The sequence below is a fragment of the Notamacropus eugenii genome, chromosome 2, assembly GCF_028372415.1.
Source record: "Notamacropus eugenii isolate mMacEug1 chromosome 2, mMacEug1.pri_v2, whole genome shotgun sequence".
NCBI lineage: Eukaryota > Metazoa > Chordata > Mammalia > Diprotodontia > Macropodidae > Notamacropus > Notamacropus eugenii.
The window spans coordinates 13,979,736-14,005,085 of NC_092873.1; the positions used below are offsets into that span (position 1 = coordinate 13,979,736).

General features: G+C 49.4%; 2 protein-coding genes across 3 annotated transcripts; both read left to right on the forward strand.

Annotated features, from left to right (window-relative positions):
* Nucleotides 1-3,955: 3,955 nt before the first annotated feature.
* Nucleotides 3,956-13,494, forward strand: LOC140522124 (uncharacterized). 2 transcript variants are annotated; one of them, XM_072637202.1, is made up of 9 exons: nucleotides 3,958-4,128; nucleotides 6,056-6,175; nucleotides 6,388-6,499; nucleotides 7,590-7,792; nucleotides 8,014-8,065; nucleotides 9,222-9,342; nucleotides 9,428-9,562; nucleotides 13,089-13,198; nucleotides 13,301-13,492. In XM_072637202.1, the coding sequence occupies exons 1-9, from the start codon at nucleotides 3,978-3,980 to the stop codon at nucleotides 13,467-13,469; spliced, it is 1,173 nt and encodes a 390-aa protein (XP_072493303.1). In that variant the 5' UTR covers nucleotides 3,958-3,977; the 3' UTR covers nucleotides 13,470-13,492. The 2 variants fall into 2 exon arrangements, with proteins under 2 accessions (XP_072493304.1, XP_072493303.1); XM_072637203.1 differs by lacking the exon at nucleotides 6,056-6,175 and having other exon boundaries at nucleotides 3,956-4,128; nucleotides 13,301-13,494.
* Nucleotides 13,466-21,307, forward strand: LOC140522143 (inner centromere protein-like). Its single transcript, XM_072637245.1, has 6 exons — nucleotides 13,466-13,609; nucleotides 14,300-14,445; nucleotides 17,553-17,616; nucleotides 17,806-17,940; nucleotides 19,529-19,679; nucleotides 20,825-21,307. The coding sequence occupies exons 1-6, from the start codon at nucleotides 13,559-13,561 to the stop codon at nucleotides 21,022-21,024; spliced, it is 747 nt and encodes a 248-aa protein (XP_072493346.1). The 5' UTR covers nucleotides 13,466-13,558; the 3' UTR covers nucleotides 21,025-21,307.
* Nucleotides 21,308-25,350: the final 4,043 nt, after the last annotated feature.

Here is a 25,350-nt window from a genome sequence, read left to right on the forward strand (position 1 = left end):
AACTGCTGGGACAACTGGATAACAGTATGGCCGAAACTAGGCATAGACCCATGCGTGACATCATATAGAAGAGTAAAATCCAAATGGGTACACAATCCAGGTATAAAGATTGATCTTATGGACAAATTGATGGAGCAAGGAATAGAGTATTTCCCTGACTAAAGAAGAGATAGATAGTAGTATGAAGTGCAAGATGGGTAATTTTGATTACCTTCAACTGACAAGGTTTTGCACAACCAATCCCAATGCAACCAAAAATCGGACAGATGTCGAAAATCGGGAAAGAATTTTTACAGAATTTTGACAGAATGTCCAGGATAAATGTCTCATTTCGAGAATATATAGAGATCTGAGTCAAATTGTTACAAAAATACAAGTCATTCCTCAGTTGATAAATGGTGAAAGGATATGAACAGATAGTTTTCAGAGGAAGCAATTAAAGGTGTCTATAGCCATATGAAAAAATGTTCTAAATCACTTTTCATTAGAGAGATGCAAATCAAAACAGCTCTGAGGTACGACATCACATCTATCAGATTGGCAAAAATGACAGAACAAGGAGGCAGTAAATGTTGGAGAGGATGTAGGAGAGTTGGAACACCAATACTTTGGTGGTGGAGCTGTGAGCTCATCCAACCATTCTGCAGAGCAATTTGGAACTATGCCCAAAGGGCTACAAAAATGTGCACACCCTTTGACTCAGCAATATCGCTACTAGGACTGTATCCCCAAAACATCATAAAAATGGGAAAGGGTCCCACATGTACCAAAATATTTCTAGCAATGCTCCTTGAAGTTGCCAAGAACTGGAAATCAAGGTGATGCTCCTCAATTTGGGAATGGCTGAATAAGTTGTGGTATATAAATGTCATGTAGTACGATTGTGCCATAAGAAATGATGAACAAGAAGACTTCAGAGAGGGCTGGTAGGACTTATAAGATCTGATGATGGGAGAAAGGAGGAGAACCAGGAGAACTTTGTGCACAGCAACATCCACAGTGTGTGAGAGCTTTTCTGGTAGACTTGGAACTTCATAATAACGCAAGAACTTAAAAAAAAAATAATTCCCCGTGGTTTTCTAAGACAAAATTCATTCCACACTCAGAGAAAGAACTATGAAATGCATTTACAGAATGTAGCAGATCATGTTTGTATATGTGTCTGTGTGTGCATTATATTTTGATTTGCTATATGATTTCTTCCATTTATTGTAGTTCGTCTACACAGCATGACTATAGTGAAAACGGATTCAATAGGAAAGTATATGTAGATCCTATATAGAATTGTATGACGTCTTGGGGAGGGAGGGGGGTGGTGAGGGATTGGTGGCGGTTTAAACATCTAAGTTTTTTGTAGTGATTATAGAACATGAAAAAATTAAATAATTAAATTTTAAAAAAAATGCTCTAAATCACTTTCGACTAGAGAGATGCAAACGAAAATAACTCTGAGATATCACATCACATCTCTCAGATTGGCAAACATGATAGAACAAGGGGACGATAAATGTTGGTGAGGATGTGGGAGAGTTGGAACACCAATGTAATGAAACACTATTGTGCTATAAGAAATGATGAACAGGAAGACTTCAGAGAGACCTGGAAAGACTTATGTGATCTGATGCTGAGTGAAAGGAGCAGAACCAGGAGAACATTATGCACACCAATGACCACAGTGGGAGAGAGATTTTTCTGGTACGCTTGCAACTTCGTAGCAATGCGAGGACTTAAAAAAATTCCCAATCATCTTCTAAGGAAAAATGCCTTCCATATCAGAGAAAGAACTAGGGAATTCAATAGCAGAATATAGCAGATCATTTTTTTCTGTGTATTACGTTTTGGTTTGTTCTGTGGTTTCTCCCATTCGTTATAATTCTTCTACACAGCACGACTTTAATGAAAATGTGTTTAATAGGATTTTATGTATACATCCTATATAAAATTGTTTGCCGTCCAAGGGAGGGAAGAGGGACGTAGAGGTGAGGTAGGAGAAAGAAATCTAAGTTCTATCTTAGTGAATAGAAAGTTAATAAAATTAGTATAAAAAGAAAAAAAAAGATGTGTCATTTGTTCTTGGATTTTGCCAAATTCTCCGTCCTTCCTCCTCTCCCTGAACGAGCTCCCTGAACACTGAATATTGAATTAACGTTGGATCCGTAATCTCTGGCTGCTCAGATCCCTGTTTTCTGTGGAAAGGCTGGAGTAACAAGGATGTAAGCATTTGTGCTAACTCAATTCTCAAAGAAAGGGCTGAACCACAGTCACATGTTTCTGTCTCTTTTTAGGAAAAATGGAAGACCACTAAAAAAAATGTTGCCTCCTAGAAGCTTGTTGGAACCAAATGCACATCTTGTCAACCAAGGGCCCACTCACTGTGGAACCTAAGCCTCAACGTTGCCTGTGATCCTGAGCATCCACTGCAAAGCTTCCCCTCGATAAAGCAAATGCAGTTCTTTCCTGAATGTGTCCTCATACTTACTTAGCTCTGTCTGAGATTAGGTGGTGGTACTTAATAGAATCAAAAAGGACCAAGTGAGTGAAAGGGTACAATTGTTGGAATGACGTTTATAGCATGCCACTTGATTGTTCTCTAAGGCCTGGAGGCTGCAAACAATGAGCATTCATAATGGGCTACGTGGTGGGTAGAAGTCACTTTAGCTGTCTGTACCTCAGGTTTCTCATTGGCAAACCACGGGAATATTCTGGCAGTCATATCTATATTTCCTGGGCTTCTTCCTCCAAGGGTCCAACTGAATGACCAGACAAATTCCTAGGCTTGGGGATGAGACGGAAATCCATAAAAGATCCATTTTTTTCAATGAGTATTGGTCCAACTACAGGGCTGTGCAGGGCACGGTCTTGTGCTTTGAGGAAAATAGAAAATCTAGCAAAGAACTGGCTCCAGCATTCATAGAAATATCAATTTATTAAATGCTTAAGACAATAGAATAGGTGACTATCATACAAATGCTCACACGACAGGTATTTTACAGCTAATAAGTCTAATAGAAGCATTAAAAATGCCAAATTGAGTACAGGGGGCCATGAAGGATTTGTGGCATGTGAAGCTATGTGTAAGCGTGGGATAATCAAAAAATTATCATTTATTAAGCACCTTCTGTTTATCAGGCACTGTGCTAAGCTGTGAGGTCACAAAAAGTGCAAAAGACTTAAGGAGGCAAGAGGAAGGAAAAGACTGAAGAATCATAAGGAAAAAAGACACGAGTATTAGACGGTGGATACAGGGGTAGAATGGAAACAACTCACAAGAGTAGTTTTACGAACAACTCAAGATATATTTTGTTCCAAGATTATGGCAAGGCAAAGATAATAAGGCAACAAGTATTTATTAAGTGCTGACTGTATATCAGGCACTCTAAGTACTGAGGTACAAAGGAAAGAAAAGAGTCCTTGTAAGGAGAATGAATGAATGAATGAATGAATGAATGAATGAATAACATGTATTAAGCTCTTACTAGGTACAAAGTTCTGTGCCAAGTAGTCCCTGATCTCAAGGAACTCCTATTCTGAATGGAGAGAGTAATGTATAGGTTTCAACTGTCAGTCAGATGAAATATTGCCAGCATTCTTAGGGTGCAGAAGGAAAACACAAGGTAACCAGCATCCCTTAATGTAATTCCTTCGGGCAATTCTTATGTTTCCAATTTGGAAGCATTTGGCGTATTGAAGCAAGAACTTTGGTGGCAAGAAAGTTGTTTTCGGGGTATTTTATAAATTGAATGCCTGAGGAGGTTGGGGCTCTAGCACCTGCAGGAGGAGTTATCCTTTCCCTTTGCTTTACAGATGAGGAAAATGAGGCACAGGGATGGGGAAACGATTTCCCTGAGGCACATTTGTCGTAAAATGGCCAAAGGAGCCGGATTGAATGCCTCAGTTGTCTAGCTCCAAAGACATCCCTCTAGACCTCAGTGCCCCACCCATCCCCTCCCCCACTGGTCCTTCTCTCCCTAACTGCCATGGAATTCTGCAACTCCAACAGGCTGCGTTACTTCACAAGGGACAGTTGCTGTGGAAGTTTGCTTGGTGACTCCGGTCGTGAAGAAATGGGCCAAACCTGGGGCGCAGGTGTCCAAAGGGTGACTTGCTGGTGTGGCGGCAGACCCCTAGGTAAGCAGGAGTGGGGGTGAGGGGAAACATCAGTCTGACTTGGGGTTCATCTCGTAGGGGAGGCAAGGCTGGGACTGTGGATTCTTGGCTGCTTTTCTTTTCTTCTGATCAAAAGCCTCCCATAGAAGGCACTTGGACAACCCCTTTGTCCCAGGGACCTCTCAGTTGGATAAGAGATCCCAAAGTCTAAGACGACTCTCTGTCCCCCAAATCTCCCTGACTGGCCTGGCTCCTTGCACTGTCGTGCGGGTTACACTGCTGTGTGTGTCTGTCTCAGAGCTCCCCTGGTGGACCATGAGCTATGTTCTGGTGAAGGCAATGGTCAGGTTGGCTCTTTCATCTTTGTACCTTGAGGGCTTTGAATACCTGACGCTGCCTCAGCTTCGAACGCACTGGGGCAGCCAGCACCGCAAAGGCTTGACCTCTTTCCTCATCACCCGTCACGGTGTTTGTGGCCTTCCGTAGGGGAAGACTCTAGGTCCCATGTTGGTGCTTTCTCCTCTGGGGAGCCTGGTAGCATATTTCCTCAGCTGGTGGCTTAGTGGCTGGAACTCTGGATCTGGGCACTTACTGGCTGTGTGAGCCCGGGCTAATCACTGAACTTCTGTGTGCCTCATTTTCTGCAACTGTCAAATGGGAACAGTCATAGCACCTGATTCCCAAGGTGGTGAGGATTAAGGGAAATAGTATAGGTAAGGCACTTTGCAGAATTGAAAGCACTTTTGAAAATGATTATTCCCATCAATAGTAATGGACCTGAGATCCCAAAGCCTCTTTGCCAGGCAGGGATTTTGTTCCCAGTGGAGCTTGGAGTGGGTGTATGGGCCTGGCTCTTCCTATCTGTACTCCCCAATTTCTGCCTGGCTGCCCTGTTCCCTTCTGGAATTCAGGGCTCACTTTGCTGAGGAGACCTGAAGACCTGCAGTTGGGGCTTGTGTTGATGTGAGTCATGAGGGACAGGTTTTGGTTGCCTTGCCTGCCTTCATCCTACTTTATCCCTTTCCTCTGGTTTCCTCCTTGGGATATGGATTCTTCCTGTGGGGAATGGATCTGCTGGGGATTTGCATCCCCTCTAGCTCCCAGGGTGTTGAATTGAAGGGAACTGATCAACATGAAGAGGGGTCATGTTGACATTGGTGAGCAGTGGGGTGCTGGCCCGAGGTTGCTTTGCGGAATGGTAAGCCATCAGAGGGAGGATGTTGGGTTCCTGGGGCTTCTGCGTCCTCAGGACAGCAGTATGAAATGAGCATGCGAGCTCCTTCTGATGCCCCATGGCCTCCCTGGGCTGGGTTGCCTAAGTACCCAACCAATTCCTTACTGCATTTGGGGTGTAAAGCATCTGAGGGAGAAGAATGCCAGGTAGTTGCTGGGCCGGCACTCCACCTTCGTTCCCTGTTTGCCCCTGCCTCCCGATCCTGGCTCAGTTTAAGGGGCACCAGCCTGTGATGTCTGACCCATGTCTGAGAGATGTTTGACTTCTGGGCCTCTCTCTTCAAGTCAGTTCTCTCTTCGTTGCCTCACCCTGGGACCACAGATGTACACTCACTGGTCCCTGTGGCCCGCCAGCCAGGCGCCAAGGCTCCTATTAATCACTTTCTTCCTGCCCAGCGTGCTGCTAGGTGCTGACCTCCCAGCTTGCTGCCAAGACACAAAGATCAAATGGCACTTGTTGGAACTTCTAACAGCTTGAGAATATTCAGATGACAATTAGGAAGGAAGGGAATGCTTTCTCTGTGCCTGGCCCTGGGCTTAGCGTGGCAGATACAAGCAAGCCAAGCTGGTGCCAGCCTTCATGGGGCATTTAGGTTCTTACATGGTAGATAACACAAGGAAGTGGTAACCAGTGTGGGGCATGGACTGAAACATAGTACCCAGAATGAGTACACTTGACTTTGAACTGTTGATTTGATTCCTTGCAACCATTTAGCCTTTCTGAGATCACTGCTGCCTTTCCAATGTCGTCGAAACACCTACGACCTCCAGAGAGATGGAGTGCAGAGACTGGAAAGGGAGCCAGTGAGATGCATCAGCATCAGAAAATACGAAGGTATCCAGATTGCTGCTGCAGTGAAGACATTCTTGGCATCTGAAGATGCTCCCAATGGCTAGTGCATTCAGGGTGGAGGGATGGGAGTGATCTTAAAGCCTGGACCTGGTCCCCTTCCCCTGAGCAACCCTGGAGCCTGCTTCAGATGATTTTTCTCAGCAGGTGACCTGGGAATTCTCATTTTGACCTTCCCTTCTGCTCTGAAATTGCAGATGGCACCATGGGGACCACCATAGGCTCTGGGAGAGTCCTGGAGGCCCACAGAAATGAGACGGTGTGGCTGCAGCAGATGCAGGAGAAGGAGGGTTTGAGCACTTTTTCCAGGTTAGCCTGGGGCCAAGGGACCCGCATGGGTGCAGCAGCCCAGGGCAAGGGGCATTGGGCAAAATTGAGTGACCTGAGGGATTGGGGACAGAAACCATTATTTAAAATAATTTAGGAACCGTATGGGGAATCTGGACCCTGTTGCAAGGCAGAGTCACAGGAACTGAGAAAGCACAAACAAACAAGGACAAGCATGTGTCCCATTACACTCTTGCTCCAACCTCTGCCATTTTGGCCTGTTTTCCTTCCTTCCCTCACCTCCTCTTTCTTTTCTTCTTTTCCTTTCTTACTCCTTCCATCCTTCTCTCCCTTCTTGCCTCCCTCTATGCCAGGCATTGTATGGAGCCCAGAGAATGAGAAACTCTCTTCTCTGTGGACTGGATCTTATGTTCTAAAGGGATGTGACCAGTCTTCTGGACTTGCCCTTCCTATGCTCCATCAGTATCTGGCTTCCCCCAGGCTAAGTGGGCAAGGCAGAACAATGGAGACAGGCCTGAGTTTGGTGTCAGCATCTATCTCCAGCCCTCCTAGTCTGTGCTAGCTCCCTAGGCCTCTGTAAATAGTGGGAGCTGGGCCAGAAGGCTTCCAAGGTCCCATCCATTCAAATGATGGTCCAGTGATGATGGTAGTACTCTCAACACTGTGTTTGGTGCTGTGGGAAACATGGAGGGAAGTAGGAGATGTTGAGGGGAGAGGAGACCCAGGCAAGCAGCAAGGGCAGGGCAGGGGAGAGTTTGGTGCCGACGTGCAGGCCCTGCAGAGAGTCTAGGACCCAGATTGGAAACCAGAAGGGACCTTGGAGGTCCTGGAGTCCAAGACTCTCATTTTCACAGACGAAGAAACTGAGGTACGCAGGCAAAATGACTTGCCCATGGTCCCCTAGCTAGTCAGTGTCTGAGGCTGAATTTGAACTCAGGCCTTCCTGATTCCAGGCCAGTGCTCTATCCACTGTGAGTTCCTTAAGGGCAGGGAACATATTCGGGATTTTCTTTGTTTGCCAGGCATAGGTTTGTAGACTGAGAGACAGAGCCTCCCAGATTGGCGATGCCTAGGGCCGTGGTGTCAAGACCCTATTTTCTGCTTCCTGCAGGGGGTCTGGCCCCAGGAGGCCCAAGAGCAGTCAGCACCACCAGCAGCTACTTGCGGTCAAAGAGAGCTTGGAGAAGCTGGTCCCGGGGGTGGCTGAGAACGGCTCCGTCTCTTGTGGGACCCAAAGCCAAGCAGCAGCGGTCCCCTCGCTGCCTGCCTCCCCTACGGAGTTCCCCAGAATGTCAGGGAACCTGCCATGCTCAGGTAAGCTCGTACCCGTCGTGGAGATTGGCGTCAGCGATCAGCAGAGTGCGGAGAAGTGCCTGGTGGTGAGCAAGGCTAGCACAGGTCCTCTCTTTGGGCCAGGTCTACTGCTGTGGCTTGGTTCCCTCTGTGCCCTAAATCTGCAACAAGGATCTAACAAGATATCGGGGGTGAAAGGTTCAGAGGAAGGGTGGGTCTCCATTGTCTTCTTCTCTCCGTAGAGAGCACGATGGACCAAGGTGAGGCGCCCAGGAAGCTTCCTCAGAGCATCAGGTAGGAGGAGCCACAGGTATCTGTGAGCACAAGTGGCAGGGAGAGACCACACAGGATGGTCCCAGAGCTGGCCAAGGGATCCACGAATTCAGTGCTGCTAAAGTGCCACTGTGTGCCTCAGTGAGCAAAACATCCCGGCACTGCGGGGAGGTCTGCCCTCTGGACGCTTTGACTCAGCCTCTTTCAGAACCTCCAAGGCAAGCTAGGCTTTTGGGGAAAAGCCGCCATCCAGATGAGCTTGGGGTCCCCAAGGCATTCCAGAGATCCTTAATATGGTCCTTGCACAACTCATGCTGACACCCAGCTAAGGCGTCCAAAATAACTTCCTTCTCAGAATCAGCCTTTAAGAAGAGTCTGGTTAGTGGGGCAGGTGAAAGGAAAGGAGGAGGCCATTCCCTAAGTTCTCTGGATGATAAGACCTCAAACATATTGGTGTGACTTTGGGCAGATGACGTTTCTGGGCCTCAGTTTCCTTCTCTGTCAAATGGGTGAATTGGAAGGCCTCTCAAGCTTTCTTGATGCTCAGTTGGTGACAAAGTGGTGGTGGATCCTGAGTAAACGCTCCTTGTGGCCTTGGTGGGTGGCTCCAGGAAGAATTTTGGCCTCCAGTGGAGAGGGAGGTGTCCTCTCTCCCTCCCTCCCCATATAATCTCGTCTACCATGTATAGGTGACCTACACACACACACACACACACAGACACACAAACACCCCTCCCTGTGGACATTCCCAGTAGGATGTGAGCCTCTGATAGCAGAACTTGTTCAATCTTTACTGCTGGAGCCTCAGAACCTAGAACAAGGCTTTTTGATGGAGGAGGTGCTTAGGAAAGTTGTATTTGATTTAATCAGACACATATGATTCCGTAGCAGTGTGTGTGTGTGATTCTCATCCTGGCTGTTGGCATCTGGTGTTCCTGTAAGATTGTGCGTTCTCTGAGGGCAGTGGGGACTTGACCTTTGTCCCTCCCCAGGCCAAGATAGAGCCCTCCAGGAGGGAGTGCCTAGGCCTGTGATTGTTAAAGTGTGCCAGGTCTAGGATGTGGAGGGAGGAGGAAGGCTGAGACTCCACCTGTCAGAGTCTGGCTGCTTCTGCTGTGGCAGGGGGCTGCTGTCATCTGTCCCAGGGCACCCATGGGTGCTGATTCTGCCCCCACAGGCGGAGGTGGAGCTACAAGCAAGCTGTCAATAAGGCGGCTGAGAAATGGCACCACATGGACGATGAGGCTCTCACTCCTCCTTGCACCAAGACAGCCTTACCTGTCTGCCCCGGCCGCAAGGTAAGGCAGGTGAGGCACACTCCCCATCCTGGCTGCTGCTAGGCTGGCGCCATGCCCACGCCTTCCTCCTTATCTCCCTGGGCAGGTGGTGCAGCCCGTACGAATGTTCCTACAGACAGTGCGAAAGAAGCAGATGCTCGTGACGCTGACCTCCGCCAGCCGCCCCAGTGTCATGAAGTCGTTCATGAAAAGCAACACTGTCCACCATCTGGATGCCGAGGTCAGCACCGGGGCCAGGGGTAGCCACCAGAGGAACTTCTCTGCTTGGCCTGTGCCTGGGACTTCCACGGGACAGCTGGGAGTGCAGTTTTGGGTTGGTGACCTTCTCAGAGAACTGGGGTCCAAATAGTCCAAGCAGTGCCTGTACGTGAGCCAGAGGTTTGGTTTGAGTGTAGAGAGGATGCAGGTTTAATCCTGGCACTCTAGGTCCTGACTAAGAGCTGAGGCTCAATTGAACGTTCCATGTGGGTTGTATACAGAATCGTCTTAGGAGATGAGTTTTCTTCAGTGGTGTGTCAGCCCCATAGTGTGCATGAGCATCAAGGGAAACTCAGATTACTCTGCTTAGCTTGCCCGAGGTTTTAGAGGAAATGGCTGGGTCAGAGGTTGGGCAGGCAGGCAGCCCCCCTGCCCTGGAGCAGCCTGGAGGACTGGCTTCAAGGGCAGGGCTGCCCAAGGCCTCTGGCTGTGTGCCTGGCAGGGGTGTGTGAGGCAGCGAGAAGACTTAATGCCAGGTTTTCCTCCTTTTCTCCTTTCACAGGGCACTTTTGTCCTGAGTAATCCACCCACCTATCATCTTAGGAGTATAGCCACCCATCCCCACCCTCCCTACTGGACCACTACTTCCTGAAGTGCTAGAATCCCTTGTTTTACACGTGAACTTTGTGAGTGTGTGAGCAGAGTAACTCCCAGGGGAAGGGAGCCCCAGGAGGTCGAGTCGCTGGTTCAGGGTCACCCAGCAAGTCCTTGCAGGGCTTGTCCCGGGTTGCTGGCCCAGCACAGATGGCCCAACACGGGCATTCCCTTTGCATTGTCGGCAGCCACGACCCAACGCCTGACCCTCCTGGATCCTGAGGCCTCAGTCCTGGGCTCTTGCCAGCAAAGAAACAAATGGCCCCCTGGTCTACCTTGCCCCTGATTTTCCAGCGTACCCTGGCTCGATGGTAGGCGATGGTGCTCCCCACTTTAGAATGCTAGTATTGACCTTTTCAGCTCCTGTTAGTGATTAAAACTATGTTTTCAAAGTCTCATTCCTAATTCCCAGAGTCTCTGAGAGATCCTTCTTAAGGAGCTTGTACATGTCCTTTGAGTTTGGTCTAAGGAGCACACCACTGTTGGGGCTGGTTCCTGCTCCCAGGGGCATTCCACAAACTTTCTGGTCAGTTGATTTTAAAGTTGTGGAAATGACTTGCCTTTTGGAATTGAAGTGGGGGTAGAGCCATGAGACAGACCTTGAGTGATGAAGGAGAAGGGAACCTGAGTCTTTGGCAGAGAAAGGCCAATCACCATCATCAGCCTGTGGGAATCAGGAAAGGAGCCTGGCGGAGCAGGGCAGCTGCGTCTGTAACTTTGTGCTGAGGACTGCACAGTCTCGCCTACTTCACTGTGCTCAGCTAGGGGTACTGCCCCCAGGATCCCCACATCCTAAGGGCAGGAGTTTTCTGCAAGGGGTCTGGGGGTTATTTGGGAGAGTTCTCCCACTTACCTAAATCTGGGTTCCTGGGGTGAGATTCTTCCTGGCCTTCTTGGCTACTTCTTAAGAGTTCAGGGCCATGCCCAAGGTCCAGGCCAAGCAGCTGATTCTGTCTTGGAATATTCGCATGCTTCCTCCAAGGGGAGCAGCCTTTTCCATTTATGTTCTAGAGACCAGAAAGAGCCCAGCAGGTGATTAGTACTCAAGGAGACTATATTTTCCTCCTTCTGGGAATGAGGAGTTCCTTACCTTGAAGCCTTGGGGAATGGGGTAGCATTTCTGGCCAGAGTTGTGGTGTCCTGGCTCTCCTCTGAGGAGAGCTTTGTCCCTCAATGACCTACTGAACTTGGGAGTCATGGCATTCCAGGGAAGGCAGTTCATCCCAAAGTCTCTGTTTAGGGAGGGATCAGAGTGTTGTTACCTTCAAGAGATTGTGGACTCCCAGGCAGGTCACGGGATCTGCAGTGCTCTGGGCCCTTGCTTTAGCTGGTGAAGAAATGTCGATAGAGAGTGGTGGAGGGAGGTACCAAGCTGGGAATTCTCACGAGACTTGGCTGCTCCCCAAAGCACCCAAGTTTGTCAGTTAAACGTTCTTCAGGAGCTGCTGCTTAAAGCATTTCTGGGCCGAATCTTTTCAGAAAGGACTTTGGTTTCATCCATTTGAAGGACTTTTGTCTATTCGATTTGATGAACATTGGCTGACACCTGAATTTTTGAACCAAGCAAACGCAGTTGTATCAGTCATCCTGAAAATGCTGTCTCCCACTATTCTCTCCATTGTCATGCTTCCCACTCTCCCACTTCTTAGTCCACGCTGAGCCAGCTGCACGAATCGGGAGATTTTGCCTCTGGTTGACAGCAGAAAGGGCAGTGCGAGGAGGGAGCTGGAACTCAGTGGGGATTGATCCCTTGGGTAGCGTCTGTGTGGTGAGCTTCGGAAGTTATGTCAACCCTCGTTCTGTGAGAGGGAGGTGTACCGTCCACAGCATCCTGATGGGGTCATCTGTCTAGCCTTTACTGGAACACCTCAGAGCAGCAGGGAGCTCACTAGTTCACAAGGCATGGCCTGTGTCTATGGTTGCCAGCATGATGCTTGAGTGCAGTGGACCTCAAATCCCTGTACATTGGGTCGAGTTAGAAGGCTCCATTCTGCTGTCCCGTTGGTTTCCTGCAGATTTTGACCCCTTCTGGGTGTGCATTCTGAGGCTGGGCAGAGTAGAGCTAGTCACTGTCCTCCTCCGTTCTCCTTTTTCTTCAGTCCCCATGTGATGGATTTCTGAAGCCTGACTCAGTCTTTCCCCTGGAGGGGTATCTAGATCTGGCAGGCCAAGAAGACCCTCGAGGTTCTCTCCCAGCACACTGGGTCCAAGGCTTCTTTCCGGACAGGTGGCCAAGGGGTGTGCGAGGTGTTCTTGTGGGGGCTGCACTCTCCTCGAGCTGGTGGGCTCAGGTATCCTGGGGTCCGATGGTATCGATCATTTGGCTGCACCTCACAGCTTTTGATGGGTGTGAAGCCCAGCTCACCGTGTCTTGTACGTGAGGCCTTGGATCAGCCCCTTGCCTCTTTGGATCAGTGAGGCCCTGATGTTGACTATCAAAAGGAGCCAGGAAAGCCTCCGAGCCTTGGTTTCTATACTGCCTCCATGGAACGGAAGGACAATGAGCCCATTTGACAGATGATGAATTTTGGATCTCAGAGAGGGGAAGCAGTGGTGTACAGCCACCTGGCCAGTTAGTGGCTGACCAAGCCCTGGGAGTCTACCCTGGCAGGACACCAGCCACCCCCCATGCCCTCAGCTTCCCTTCCTTTGACTCACTGATGTCAAGAACGGTTGTTAGAGCATGGGCAGAGAAGAGCCAGCTGCCTTCAGAGCCTGGTTCAGGTCCTGTCTGTGACACAGCCCTTCTCATGCTCTCTGCATATCGAATGGGGGGAAGGTGGGCCTTCCAGGGAAAGGGGGTGGGGAGAAGAGAGTCTGGGCATTCTGACCTCTTCTGGCCCCTGGCGGTCTCCCCATCTGCCTCACAGCTGCGATGCCCTTCTTGTCCTCAGGAGAAGGAACTGCAGCAGCTGGAAAACCTGAAAAAGAAGGAGGAGGCTGAGCTCCTAAGAAAGCAGAAGGTGGAGGAGGACCAGCACCAGCGCCTGGAGGAGATGAAGATGTGAGTGAGCACCTTCTGGAGGCATGGGCGGGCGGTATGGTGGGGAGGACTGAGGGGGCTCGCCAAGCCCAAGAATGGGTCCATTGCTCCTTGTTCCCCCAGGAAACGGGAAGAGCACCTGTGGAAGGCCCTGAAGGCCCGCAAGCAGGCAGAACAGCTGCAGGTAGAGAAGAAGAAACGCACTGAGCAGAAGTTGGAGGTCAGAGGCAGCCCCAGAGTCTGGGCCCCTGGCAAGATGCTGGGTGGGACAGGGCAGGGTCTTGACCCCTGACCTCCTGGCTCGGGGTCTCTCAGGCAAAGCAGAAGCCGCTGGCTAAGAAGGCCAACAAGAAAACTGCCAGGAAGCTGGAGGAGGCTGAGATGATGCTGAAGCAGGAGGAAGAAGCCTGGAGGCAGACGAGACTCCAGCAGGTGAGTGCAGATGGACCACCATGGAGGGAGGAGTGGAGCTGGCCAGCCTCTGGTCCTTCGGCCCCACTTACTTGTGGGCAGCCAACTGTGTGCCCCTGTGTGCTGAGCCTCGAGGCAAGAGGACCTTAGTTCAGATCCAGCTGTGCCACCTTGGTTAGCTCCTTTAACTGTTGCCTGCCTCAGTTTCCTCTTCTGCAAATTTATATTTGCCTAGTAGAAGTGTTGGTAAGGACCTGAGGAGATAAGCCAAGCCAAACACAACTGAAATGTGATCTTCATCATTCTTGTTGTCAGGGCGCAGCCCCACAACAGAGAGGAACCTAAGAGAGAAAGACTGGGGACAGTTGTTCACCGTCCATTCTGGGATACCTGATGCCCCTCACTGCCTGGTGTGTTATTGGGGCGAGGAGGAGGACTGTGCCAGGTGCAGAATATTCATTCTGTAGTCAGTCAGAAGCATGGGCCCAATCTGGAGCCAGCATGGATGGTTCTTGTACAACCATTGATTTTAGAGCTGAGGGGGTCTTAAAGACTGTTGAGAGCAGCGGGGATACTGAGGGCGAGCTAGAGCAGCCTGATCCGTGCCCACACCAGTCCTCCTCCTGCTCAGTGAGTTGTCTGTGCTCGGAGGCCCATGTGGCCCGTCCCTCCCCACCTCCCTGACGGGATCCCTCTCCTTTCCACCTGCAGCAGGAGGAGGAGCGGGAGCAGAAGCGGCAGAGGAAGGTGGCAGAAGCCCTAAGAAACGCGTTGCAGCGGAGGCAGCGGGAGAGGCAGCTGGCGCTAGAGAGGGAGATGCAGAGGAAGAGGGAGGAGGAGAGGCTGCAGGCTGAGTGGTGAGGGCCTGTCTGCCCCCTGAGCAGCTGTGCCTCCCCTGCCTCTCTGTTCATGTCTGTGTGTGTGTGCGCGTCTGTGGATGTTTCTGTGTGTGCGTGTGGGTGCAGAAGTGTGGCCGTGTGTGCGTGTGTGTGACTGTGTGCATGAGTGTGAGTTCCTGTGTGTGATTATATGGGTGCATGTGTGTGTACATGTGTTTGACTGTGTGTGCTTCTGTGCGACTCTATGTGTGACTGTATGTGTGCATGAATCTGTGCCTGTCTGTGCATGAATGTTTGCGTGTTTATGACTGGTCGTCTGAGATTTTGTGTGTGTGCATGTCACTGTGTGCCTGTGTGCGTGTGTTTGGTTGTGTCTTCATATTTGTGTAACTGTGTGTTCTTGTGTGTGTGGCTGTTTCTGGGTGTGAGATTGTGTGTGCGTGTGAATGAGGAGACTGTGTGTGATTGGAATGTGTGTGAAATTGTGTGAGTCTGTGAGAGATTGTGTGTGTGCGACTATGTGCGGCTGAGTGTGAGAGATTGTATTCGTGTGTGTGTGTGTGTGTGTGTGTGTGTGAGAGAGAGAGAGAGAGAGAGAAAGAGAGAGAGAGAGACAGAGAGAGAGAGAGGATGTGAATGTGAGTGAGCTCCCTGCAGATACCCGACATCTGTGAGAAGGCCTCTTGGGCAGGGAGGTGCGTGGGGTTACTCCAGGCCACATGCTGGCTCCATTATTTACTTTCAACCGGTCATTGAGAATGTCCCTTGCCCTCTCCAAGACTCAGTTTCTTTTCCTAAATGGTGTGGGTGCTAGATGGGCCCTGTCGGGAGACTCACAGGGTCGTGCTGAACTCTCCTCGTAGTTCCTGACCACCTTGGGAGCCTGAGATCATGTTGGCATCACTGGCAGGCAGGGCCATTGAGAGGATGGATTTTCACATTGGGGAGCTTGGGATCATGGAGCACGATTCCCCAGACACATCCTGCTTTTCTTCTTTGTCCTTTGCCCTTCTGGGACTAGCTGTTTTCCTTCCTTTCGATGGGCCATGTCTCCTTACTTCTTAGAACATGAGCAAGCTCTTCATCCCTCGCACTCAACCCAGAGCAGATGCTAAGTCAAGGTCTTTTTCCTTCCTTGGGGTGACTGTCCCGCTGTGTGGGACAATCTCCTTCACTTCTGTCCAATATCACAACAATTTTGAGAGGTGTGTATTTGCAGGGATCATCCCCATTTTGCAGATGAGGAAACTGAGACTTTGACGATTTGAGACACAAGTTGAATTTGTTGGAAGCAGATTTGAGCACGAGCAACGGTTTGTTTTTAATTCTGTATTTTGAAAATAGGTTTTATTAATGTCTTTGACAGGCGTTGTCTGCTCTCCCATAGTATTCCGTCCTGTGACAAGGGAGGTGGGCTGCCCTGACCTCAGGTGGGCAGCACTGTGCCCTCCACCTCCCTACCGCAAATGGGCTGAGGTGCAGGAACAAGAGGGGCTGGGGCGGCTGTTCAGTCCATCTCCCCTTCCATATGATTCTTGGCTCACACTCTTCTGTCCTCATGCCTGCTCTTCTCCTTGGACTTTTCTCGGTACCAGAGCTTCATTTCTTGCTGCATACTAATATTCTGTTACACCCATAGACCAGTTTGATCAGCCCCTCCCCAGTTGGTGTGTTCCTTCTTTGGTGGAGATGCTTCCTCCACGCTGGTGGGGTTCCAGCTCTGCCCAGGTAGCTGTGGCTTCTCAGTGTGGCTGAGAGCCCTTCTATATGCTCAGGTAGCATACCAGGGCCTGGGAATTTAAAGAATGACAAGCAACCCAGCTTACCAGAGAAATCGGCAGACCTTTTCTATGTTTTCATCTCTTTGCTGTCCTAGTTGCAGCCTTTGACGCTTTCAGGACAGTGCACTTACTTGGACACTCCAGCCCCATGCAATATCAGCTTGTTTTCCGGGGTGGTCTGAGGCAGCCCTGCTCGTATTTCACCTCTGTCCTGGTCCTTCGTGGAATTTTACGGATCACTCTGTATTTTTGGCTGCTGCCTTTCCACTTCCTGCGGGCATCAAGTGTTGACCTTTACAGTGAGACTTCTGTAGGACAATGATGGTCTGGCACTGAATCTTCTGTGTCCTTTGCACTTTTTCTGAGTTACTAGTCTACTTAAGTGAGAATTGCCCCAACTGTGTGCCATCTCTTCTCGTTCCAACTTTTGTGACTGGGCGCTAGTCTTGGCCTTCCCTGTAACAGTGGCGCTGCTGGCAGAGGCATCCCCAGGCCCGTCACACACCTCAGTAGGCAACCACTTGTTTCTTGCCTTTCCCGCTTTCTCTTGACTCCCGTGTTGGAATTTCAAAGTTTTTCCTCAGCTCTGAGCTTTTCATCAGGGTGTTGGAAAGTGCTCTATTCTGCTCAAGACCCCTTTTGTTCCTCTGCAGCATAATTATACTCAGTTTTTGAGCGAATCTCTTGACCGATCCTTTGACTCACTAAGGAGGCCCTGTAGCATTCTGGGATCTGATGGCAGCTACAAATATTTTAACGTTTTGGACCATGACAGGTGGACTTTTCATTTGAAACGTATGGCTCTGTCTCCACGGATGCGGCAGTTTCTGCATCAGGTTCCCTGCTGTGATGACATTACTGGTCCAGATATGAAATCACATCCTGATATTTACATGTATAGTTTTGCGTCTCCTATATTCATCATTCCATTAGTTTTCTAAGCTCTTGACTCAGAGGCCTATGGTGGGTGTCTATTTTAGTGGGAGGCAGTACTGATTCCCAGCTCCTGCATCAGTGTTTGGGAATGTTCTTGGATTAAAGTGGAACAGAAAAGAGAGTTCAATTCCTTGAGCATTTCTTGAGTGCCTACTATGTACAAGAGACTGTCTCAGTTCTCTGGGGGTACAAAGACAGAAACAAAGAAGGCCCTGCCATCTGGGACCTTAGGCTTTCCTGACTTTCCTCCTGATACTCTTTCCCCTGTCCCATTGTCATGAGTAGGTGAAGAGTAGTTAAGACCTGGGCAAAGTGGCAGGAGGGGCCGCAGGGAGGGATTTGAGTCAGGACCAACCCTCTGGCCCCCTTCCTGCTGGTGACTGCTGAGGAAGGACTCTTGGTTTTCAGGGAGCGAGCTCTGCAGCTCCACAAGGAGAGATTACTGAAGGAACTGGAAGAGGAGCAGAAGAGGGTGAGGCACTGGGCAGGACCTGGGGTGGGCCTTGGTCTTAGCTACAGCCCCAGCCCTTACCTCCTCCTCCAATGGTCCCTTCAGAGGCTGCTGCCCCTGGGCTCTTTGGGTTTTCCTGGAACAGGGCAGGGATGAGGGGCAGCACCTTGGGCAGTTGTCTGGGCTGACGCAATGTTGTTGTGGCCCCAGGAGCAAGATCAGCGCCAAGAGCAGGAGCCAAAGAAGCTGCAGAAGGAGCAGGAGAAGAAGGCCAAGGAGGCCAAGGTGGTGGCAGCCGCTGCTGGAGCCCCTGACAGATGGTTGGAGGAGACCACGCACGTGCAGGTGAGGCCCCTTCTGCATCTCACTGCCCAGAAACGTAGAAAGGCAGGCTCCTAGGGGGCTGTTAGGCCACTAGCCAGGTCCACGCTCGGTCTTCTTCCAGTGCTCAGGATAAGAGGTCCCTTGGCCTCCGCTTCAAGATCTCTCAAGACCAGGGAGCCCATCAATTGATCAGCCAGCCCATTGCATTTTGGGAGAGTTCTGAATGTCAGGATGTGCCCAGGGGACCTCCCCACTTTGGCCCTGGTTCTATCCTCTGTTGTCTCAGCCAGGTGCCCACCACACGTGGACGTGAGGACACAAATTAAGTCTCCTCTTGTCCTGGCTCAGCAGTCCCACGTCCTTTGGCATTGGATTGCCCTTTTCTGCAGACTGTCTGGTTTTCAATATTGTACGATGGGGTGTAGCCTGGGCCTCAGAGGGAGCAGAGGCTAGAGGCACCAGGGCCACCTCATTGTTTTTGGAAGCCCTGCCCACCTGCCTCTCCCTGTCTTTCTGGGATGCTGTGTCACTGCTGACCTACCCTGAACTTCCTGTCCCTTGAACGTCCTGGGGCCTTTTCACATGATCTTATGACTCTCCACACTTCGCCCTTGCAAATTTGGATTGTCTGAAACCATATTTTGACTTTGACATGAATGCCTATTTAATTCCATCTTCTCAACACTGAACTAGGGCTCAGTGGGCTGGCACCGCCAGCATTGTGCAACGTAGCCCAAGGCTGTATCTGAGAGCAGTGGGGGCTAAGGACCAAACAGGACACCACGTTGGGGTTCAGCCTATAGCATGCACCATTTCCTGTGTGAACTCTTCAATTACTAGCACCCAGAGTTCTCTTTTGCAACGTGGGGCAGTGGGATGACCTCAATGACCCCACAAGGTCCCACTTGGTTCAAACTCTGAACCTCCTCCACATTCTGTGACCTCTACAGAGGAGAAGGGAAAGAAAGCCTAGGGAGAACTCTCCAAGGGGAGCCCAGTGTGGGGACCCCTTGGCCGCCTGTCAGCCCAAAGCTTAACCAAACTCTGCAGGCTTGCCTCAGCTCTGTCTGCCAGCAGTTTCCTGATGTTTGGCTTTTTTCGGTCAGCAGAGGGTCAAGTCCAAGAGGTCCTGGCCCTCAGGAGTGTTATCTAGGGTTTAGCTACACACATCAAGATGTGGCCATCTCCACCGCCCTTCCCCATTGCTCTCAGTGATCAGGTCCTTGGTCTATAAGGAGTTGAAGATGCCCCACAAACCCTGTGGGGTCAGTGCACACCTTCCCAGAAAAGAACTCTTTGGACCCTGCCAGACACAAGATTTCCTCCACATAAACAGGGATTTCTTTCTGTGTTCACATCCTTTCCTCTGAGACTCCCAGCTGGAAGCTGCGTGTGACTTATCCACATTTGACACATCGAGAAACGGATCCACATAGAGGTGGAGACATAATGAGAGTGTTCTTCCTGGCCTGTGGCCACTCAGGACCTCAGTCTCTTCATCAGTCAGATGGGGTGTGGGTGGGTTTGCACTGAATCATCTCCCAGCTTCTTTCAGCTCTGGCACCCCAAGGGGCCAGGAAGAGATAAAGAGATCTCCTTTCTTCTTCAGTCTCCAGTTGGCAACTCTTCTGAAATGACCCCCCAGAGCCCCAAGGGGAGCCTCAAGATCATCCCAGACAGTGATGGAATGGACCTGTGTAGTGATGACTCCACAGATGATGAGTTCCAGCCCGGCAGGCCCATTCCTGCTTGGGCCACAGGTAAGTGAAGACCGTCTCCCTGAATGACAAATGACACCCCTCATGAGATTGGAGTGAGGTGTACTAAGGGGAGCAATGTTTAAAAGGCTAGAAATGTAGGCTGATAGCAAGTTGTAAAGCTTGGCCTTTCAATGTCAGTGGAAACTTCCATTTGATCTAGAGGCTAAGCAGGGAAGGGATGTGGTCCGTCCTGCTGGGCTTTGGAAAAATTCCCGTGTAGCCTTGTGGAGGATGGGTGGGGGAGATCCACAGGGAGGGCAGTGTGCAGGTGAAGTCGCGGAGGGCTGTGTGAACTGTTGTGGTGGGCGAGGCAGCATCAATAACTGGGTCAGATCCAGTTCAGATAGTGTAAGGTCTGGTTGGCCCTCGATGGGCCATGTGCGTGGAAAAAGAGTGAGGAGTCTGGGGTAATGCTGAGATTGTGAGCCAGGTGGGCAGTGCTCTCCACAACAAGGTGGAGGTGTCCGTTAGGGGAGAGAATTCTGCATGTCAGATATAGAGAACTGGAGGTGCCTGTGAGACATCCTTTTTGAAAGAGCCAGCTGGCAGTGGATGATTTGGGGCTGACACTCAGGAGAGAGCAGAAGGCTATATGGATGCATAGCTCTGGGAGTGATCCACTTCACCAGAGGAAACAGTAGAGAGAGAAAGCAGAATGGGGCCCAAGAAGGATCCTTGATCCAGAGGGCTGATGAGAAGTCAATTAGGAAAGAGGAGAAGCAGGCAAGGGGCAGGTGGCCCGGGATCCATCAGCTGCAGAGATAAGATTGCTCCCTTTGGCACTGAAGAGGTTATTGGGGACAGTTGTATGTGAAGGGGGTGCTGAACATCTGACATGTGAAAGGAGTTCAGTGGAGGGAGGGAAGGCCAGGAGGAGACATGCTGCAAGGTGGGCTCTTAGGACGTTCCTTCAGGAAGAAGAGAGGAAGGGATGGGATTGAGGTATCTGGAGAGAAAGGGAATTTCCTGAGAGCCTGGGGCCTGAGGTCAGGGGAGGCAGGTTCTCAGCTGCAAGGGCTGGCGTTACAAGGGGTGAGGAGAAGGGAATATCTGGAACAACCTTGATGAGGAGAGTCATTAGGACTTGGGTGGCATCTGTTTGTGAGACCCCTGCTCTGATGTGACCCCTGACTCTCCTGGCCCAGGGTTCCAGCTCAGGCAGGCCACCATCTATCAGTACTACGTCCCTCCTGACATTGACCAGATCTTTGGCACCATCCTCAGTCCGGACCTCGAGGACATATTCCAAAAGAGTAAACCACGTTATCACACTCGCACCAGCTCTGCCCTCTGGGATTCCCCACCACTTGCCAGAGTCCCGGAGTTTGAGGGAACTGTCGTATGACCTGCAGACGCCTTGAGATGGGAGCAGGGAGGCCCCTCTTGGCCATCCTGTGCAGTCACAGCCGGACCTCACTGAGACTCTCAAAAGCTGTGGGTGAGCTCGAGGGACAATGGTGCTCACAGTGCCCACATGGTCAAGACAGCAGTCCCTCACCTGTACATAAGTGCTAGCTTGCTAGGTAGGTAGTTCGAAGCTGATGTCAGACTCCAGTGTTACAAGGTTAGGTTAAGAAAAGGTTAGATGATAAGGTTAGGTTAATAAATAAAAATTTTCTGGCATATGATGTGGCGTTGTTCCTTTTAGGAAGGTCTTGGTACTTGATCAAGAAACTCTGCAGCATGACCTGGGCTGTGAGGAGTGGCAATGGTCGGTTTCAGGTGGCCGAGTTCAGCAGCTACCTGGGCTTGGCACTGGGGTGAAACAGCTGACCCTCAGCAGCAGTCAAGGAGCAAGAGAAGGTTCTGAGATGCCTTTGTGCCCTGACAGCCTGGCTTCCAAGGATCTGTCCAGCTCTGCCTTTTCCTGGCCCTCCTGTCCCAGTCATTGTCTCCTTCCTGGCTGGAACCTTTTACATCCTGGGTTCTCTGGTTCCTCCAGTGCTGATATTTGACCTCCTCTGCTGCCCTGCTCCTCAGCCTGGACATTTCATGTCCCATGCTGTCTGGTCTCCCCAGCCCGGACATTCCTGTACTGTGTTCTCTGGTGCCACCCTGCCGGTTGGGGCTGGATGTGTTGAAGAGACCTAGAATCGGGGCAGGTGTGCAGTCAGGGTGCAGTGGGAAATGTTCAGAAATTCTTTTCTCTTTAAGAGTGTGGCCCAAATGGGAGCCCATCTGGGGGTTGCAGCATCTTAACTCTGAAATGCACGCCTGCTCAGGGAGGATGATTAAGGCCCATACCACTAATAGTTATAACAATGACATGTCTCTCTAAGGCTGATAGAGCACCTTGCAAAGGTCATTTCATTCTATCCCTCACAACCCTGGTAACTCGGTGCTGTGATCCTCACTTTTCAGCTGGGGAAATCAAGGCAGGCAGCAGCTCCTTGACTCGCCCTGCACTCCATGCACCTGGTACATGTCTAAGGCAGGATTGGAAACTGGGGTCTTCCTGACTTCGAGCCCAGGCTCTCTTCATCTTGCTGCAGACATTCACTAGTAGAGTGACCCTGCGCAAGTCGCTTCGCCCAGCTTGCCTCTGTTTCCTCACCTGGAAAATAAGCTGGAGGAGGCTGTGGCAAATCTGCTCCCATATACGTGCAAGGAGAACCGCCAATGGGATTACAGAATTGGACAAGACTGAACGTACTTTAGGCTGATGATGAAGTGCTTTGTGGCTTACAGCAGGCTTCACCTGCATCCTTGACAAGAACCACAACTACTTAAGAATGAGAAAAATGAGGCCCAGACTCCCCTCCCTGCTTCAAGGAGCAGACTCGGTGCTGGTGCTTGGACCCAGCCTCTGACCTCACTGCTGGGTTTTCAGCACAATACCATGCTTACATCGCCTCTCATGTGGGCCCCAAACTCCCGTGGATGTGGCAGGGAAGGGAAGAGGCCAGACATACACCTGCAATTTTTGTCTCCCCTTTGATTTCTCCTGAGGGGGTTATTTTTTTTTTTCAAAATCAGAATCAATCTGAATGAAACTATTTATTTCCAAGTAGTGTTTAAAAGGTCTTGGGTGTTTCCCCAGTTAATCATCCTCCATTCCTCCCCAGAGCATACCTGCTCCCACCACATCAGTGTTTCAGAGGTAACCTGGACCAGAGCTGGTGGGGAACCCGAAGCTGAATTTCAATGTCTCCATGGGGATGAAACTGGCTGTGTGACCCTGTCAAGTCACTTAAGCTGAGCCTCAACGCTTCCATCTCTAAAATGGGCATCAGAATGTGTCATAAAGTGGTTGTGAGAATCCAATGAGCTCATGGTGGTAAAGTGTCAGACATATTGCTGCTTGGTCGTTGAACAATTCATTTCACTTCTTGGCCTCTGTTTCCCCATATGTAAAAGGAGGGGGCTCCATCAGACGACCTTTGAAGCCTCTTCTAGCTCTGCAACTGTGATCCCATATAAATTCTTTTAAAAGTAGTTATTAATGACTTACAATTTTCTTTTTCTGGAAATAGTAGTTTACCTTTTTCAACTGCATGTAAATATATCTTTGTTGATAATAAGGTTTTGAATTCCACATTTGTTTATCAGTCACTTTATTCTCCCCTCCCCCCTCCACAAGAGGCCAAGCACTTTCCTATAAGTTATGCAGACTCCACGATGAAAACATGTCTGCATTAGTCATGTTATGAAAGAAGAAACATAAGAAAAGGGCAAAGTCATACTCCCAAAAAATAGCATGCTTTGATCTCCATTCTGACCCGCTAGTTCTTGCTCTGCACATGGGCACCATTTTCCATCTTGAGTCTCTTGCAACTGTCTTAGATCCTTGCCTTGCTGAGAAGAGCTATGTCTATCATAGTTGTTCATTGTACGCTGCAGCTGCTCTGTGTACAGAGTTCTGGTTCTGCGGACTTCACTCAGCCTCAGTTTCTGTAAGTTCAGCTTTTTCTGAAGTCTGCCTGCTCATCATTTCTTAGAAGATATATTTTTATAGCACAACTTATTCAGCCATTGCCCAAGAGATGGGCATCCCCTCAGTCTCCAGTTCTTGGCCACCACAAAAAGTGCTGCTCTACATATTCTTGTCCATGTGGGTCCTTTACTAATTTTTATGATTTCTATGATACAAACCTAGTAGTGGTATTGCTGGATCAAGAGGTATACACAGTTTCGTAGCCTTTGAACACAGTTCTAAATTGTTCTCCACCATGGTGGGATTGGTTCAAAATTCCACCAATAACGCATTACTGTTCTAATTTTCCCACACCTCTAACATCATTTTCCTTTTCTGTCATGTTACACATGACAATCTGATGGGTGTGAGATGGTACTTCAGACTTGTTTGCATTTGTATTTGTCTAATCAATAGTGATTTAGAGCACTTTGACATATGACTATAGTTAGCTTTTAATGATTCAATCTGAAAATTACCTGTTGAATTGCTTTGACCATTTATTAATTGGGGAATAACTTGTATTCTTAGAAATTGGACTCACTTCTCTGCATATTTGAGAAATGAGGCCTTTAACAGAAACACTGGCTTTGAAAATTGTGTCCAGTCTTTCTGCTTTCCTTCTTCTACCCTTGGTTGCATTGGTTTTGTCTGAGCAAAAACCTTTTAATTTCATATACCCACAATGATTCATTTTGCATTTTATCATTCTCTCTTTCTCTTGATTGGTCACAAAGTCTTCCCTTCTTTGTAGATCTGACAGGTGAACTATTCCACGCTCTCTTCATTTGCTTATGGCATCAACCTTTATGTCTAAATCATGTACCCATTTTGAACTTCTCTTTGTATGCAGTGTAAGGTATTGGTGTATGCCTAGTTTCTGCCATATTTTTCTCCCTTTTTCCCAGCAGGTTTTAGGAAATCATGAGTTCTTATCCCAGAAGCTGGACTCTTTGGACCACTGAATTCTTTCTTCAAGGCCCAAGTCATGCCTCACTATATCTGGTAACGCTTCCCTGACTCCCCAGCTAAAAAAGTGGAACACTTTTTTGGATTATGGAGACCTCCTCTGTTCCCATCCCATCCTTGCGCATGGTTCCCCACTCCTCTTGTTCAGTCATGCCCAACTCTCTGGGAATCCATTTGGGCTTTCCTAGGCAGGTACTGGAGAAGGGAAATCGAGAGCTATTGCTCACCCAAAGGCCTAACACTCTGTGTTGGCTGGTGAGAAGACCTGCTTCATTGTTCGAGACGCTGGACCCCTGAAGTGGTCAACTAAGTGAGGACTAGACAAGTGCAGAAATGAAGCCTGGACTCAGTCTACATCTAACAGTTGGGTCTTACAGGGGTGAAAGTGTAGTCCAGAAGTACATGATGCAAATATTTGTTTTGTCAAGCTATACAGATTATGTAATGTAAAAGCCAGAGTGGTGATAGAATGTGGAATGTGGAATATAAGGGCTGGGAAGGATCTTTTTAAAGAAATAATTCTTAAAATTGATTTTTCTTCTATATTTATAATCTTCCCTTCCATTCATCCCCCCAGTCCCAAACAAAGGAAAAGAAAAATTCTCTCCTCATAAACATGCACAGTGCAGCAAAACAAATCCTCAGTCTTGATCCTGCCCAAAAATATACATCCTTCTTGGCATTGGGAGTTCATCAGCCTCCCATCAAAGTGAGATGGCGGTTTCCTTTTGAGTTTTCTGGACTCACAATTTTCCCCTGCTTGCTTGGACATCTGGACGTTGGTTTTCC

Excerpts from the sequence above, each read along its gene's own strand:
- LOC140522124 (XM_072637202.1), top strand. The coding sequence starts at position 3,978 with ATGGAATTCTGCAACTCCAACAGGCTGCGTTACTTCACAAGGGACAGT. Across the intron at positions 4,129-6,055 it reads GTGTGGCGGCAGACCCCTAG|CCTTTCTGAGATCACTGCTG; the intron begins GTAAGCAGGAGT and ends GCAACCATTTAG. Across the intron at positions 6,500-7,589 it reads GGTTTGAGCACTTTTTCCAG|GGGGTCTGGCCCCAGGAGGC; the intron begins GTTAGCCTGGGG and ends TGCTTCCTGCAG.
- LOC140522143 (XM_072637245.1), top strand. The coding sequence starts at position 13,559 with ATGATGCTGAAGCAGGAGGAAGAAGCCTGGAGGCAGACGAGACTCCAG. Across the intron at positions 13,610-14,299 it reads GGCAGACGAGACTCCAGCAG|CAGGAGGAGGAGCGGGAGCA; the intron begins GTGAGTGCAGAT and ends TTCCACCTGCAG. Across the intron at positions 17,617-17,805 it reads TGGAAGAGGAGCAGAAGAGG|GAGCAAGATCAGCGCCAAGA; the intron begins GTGAGGCACTGG and ends TTGTGGCCCCAG.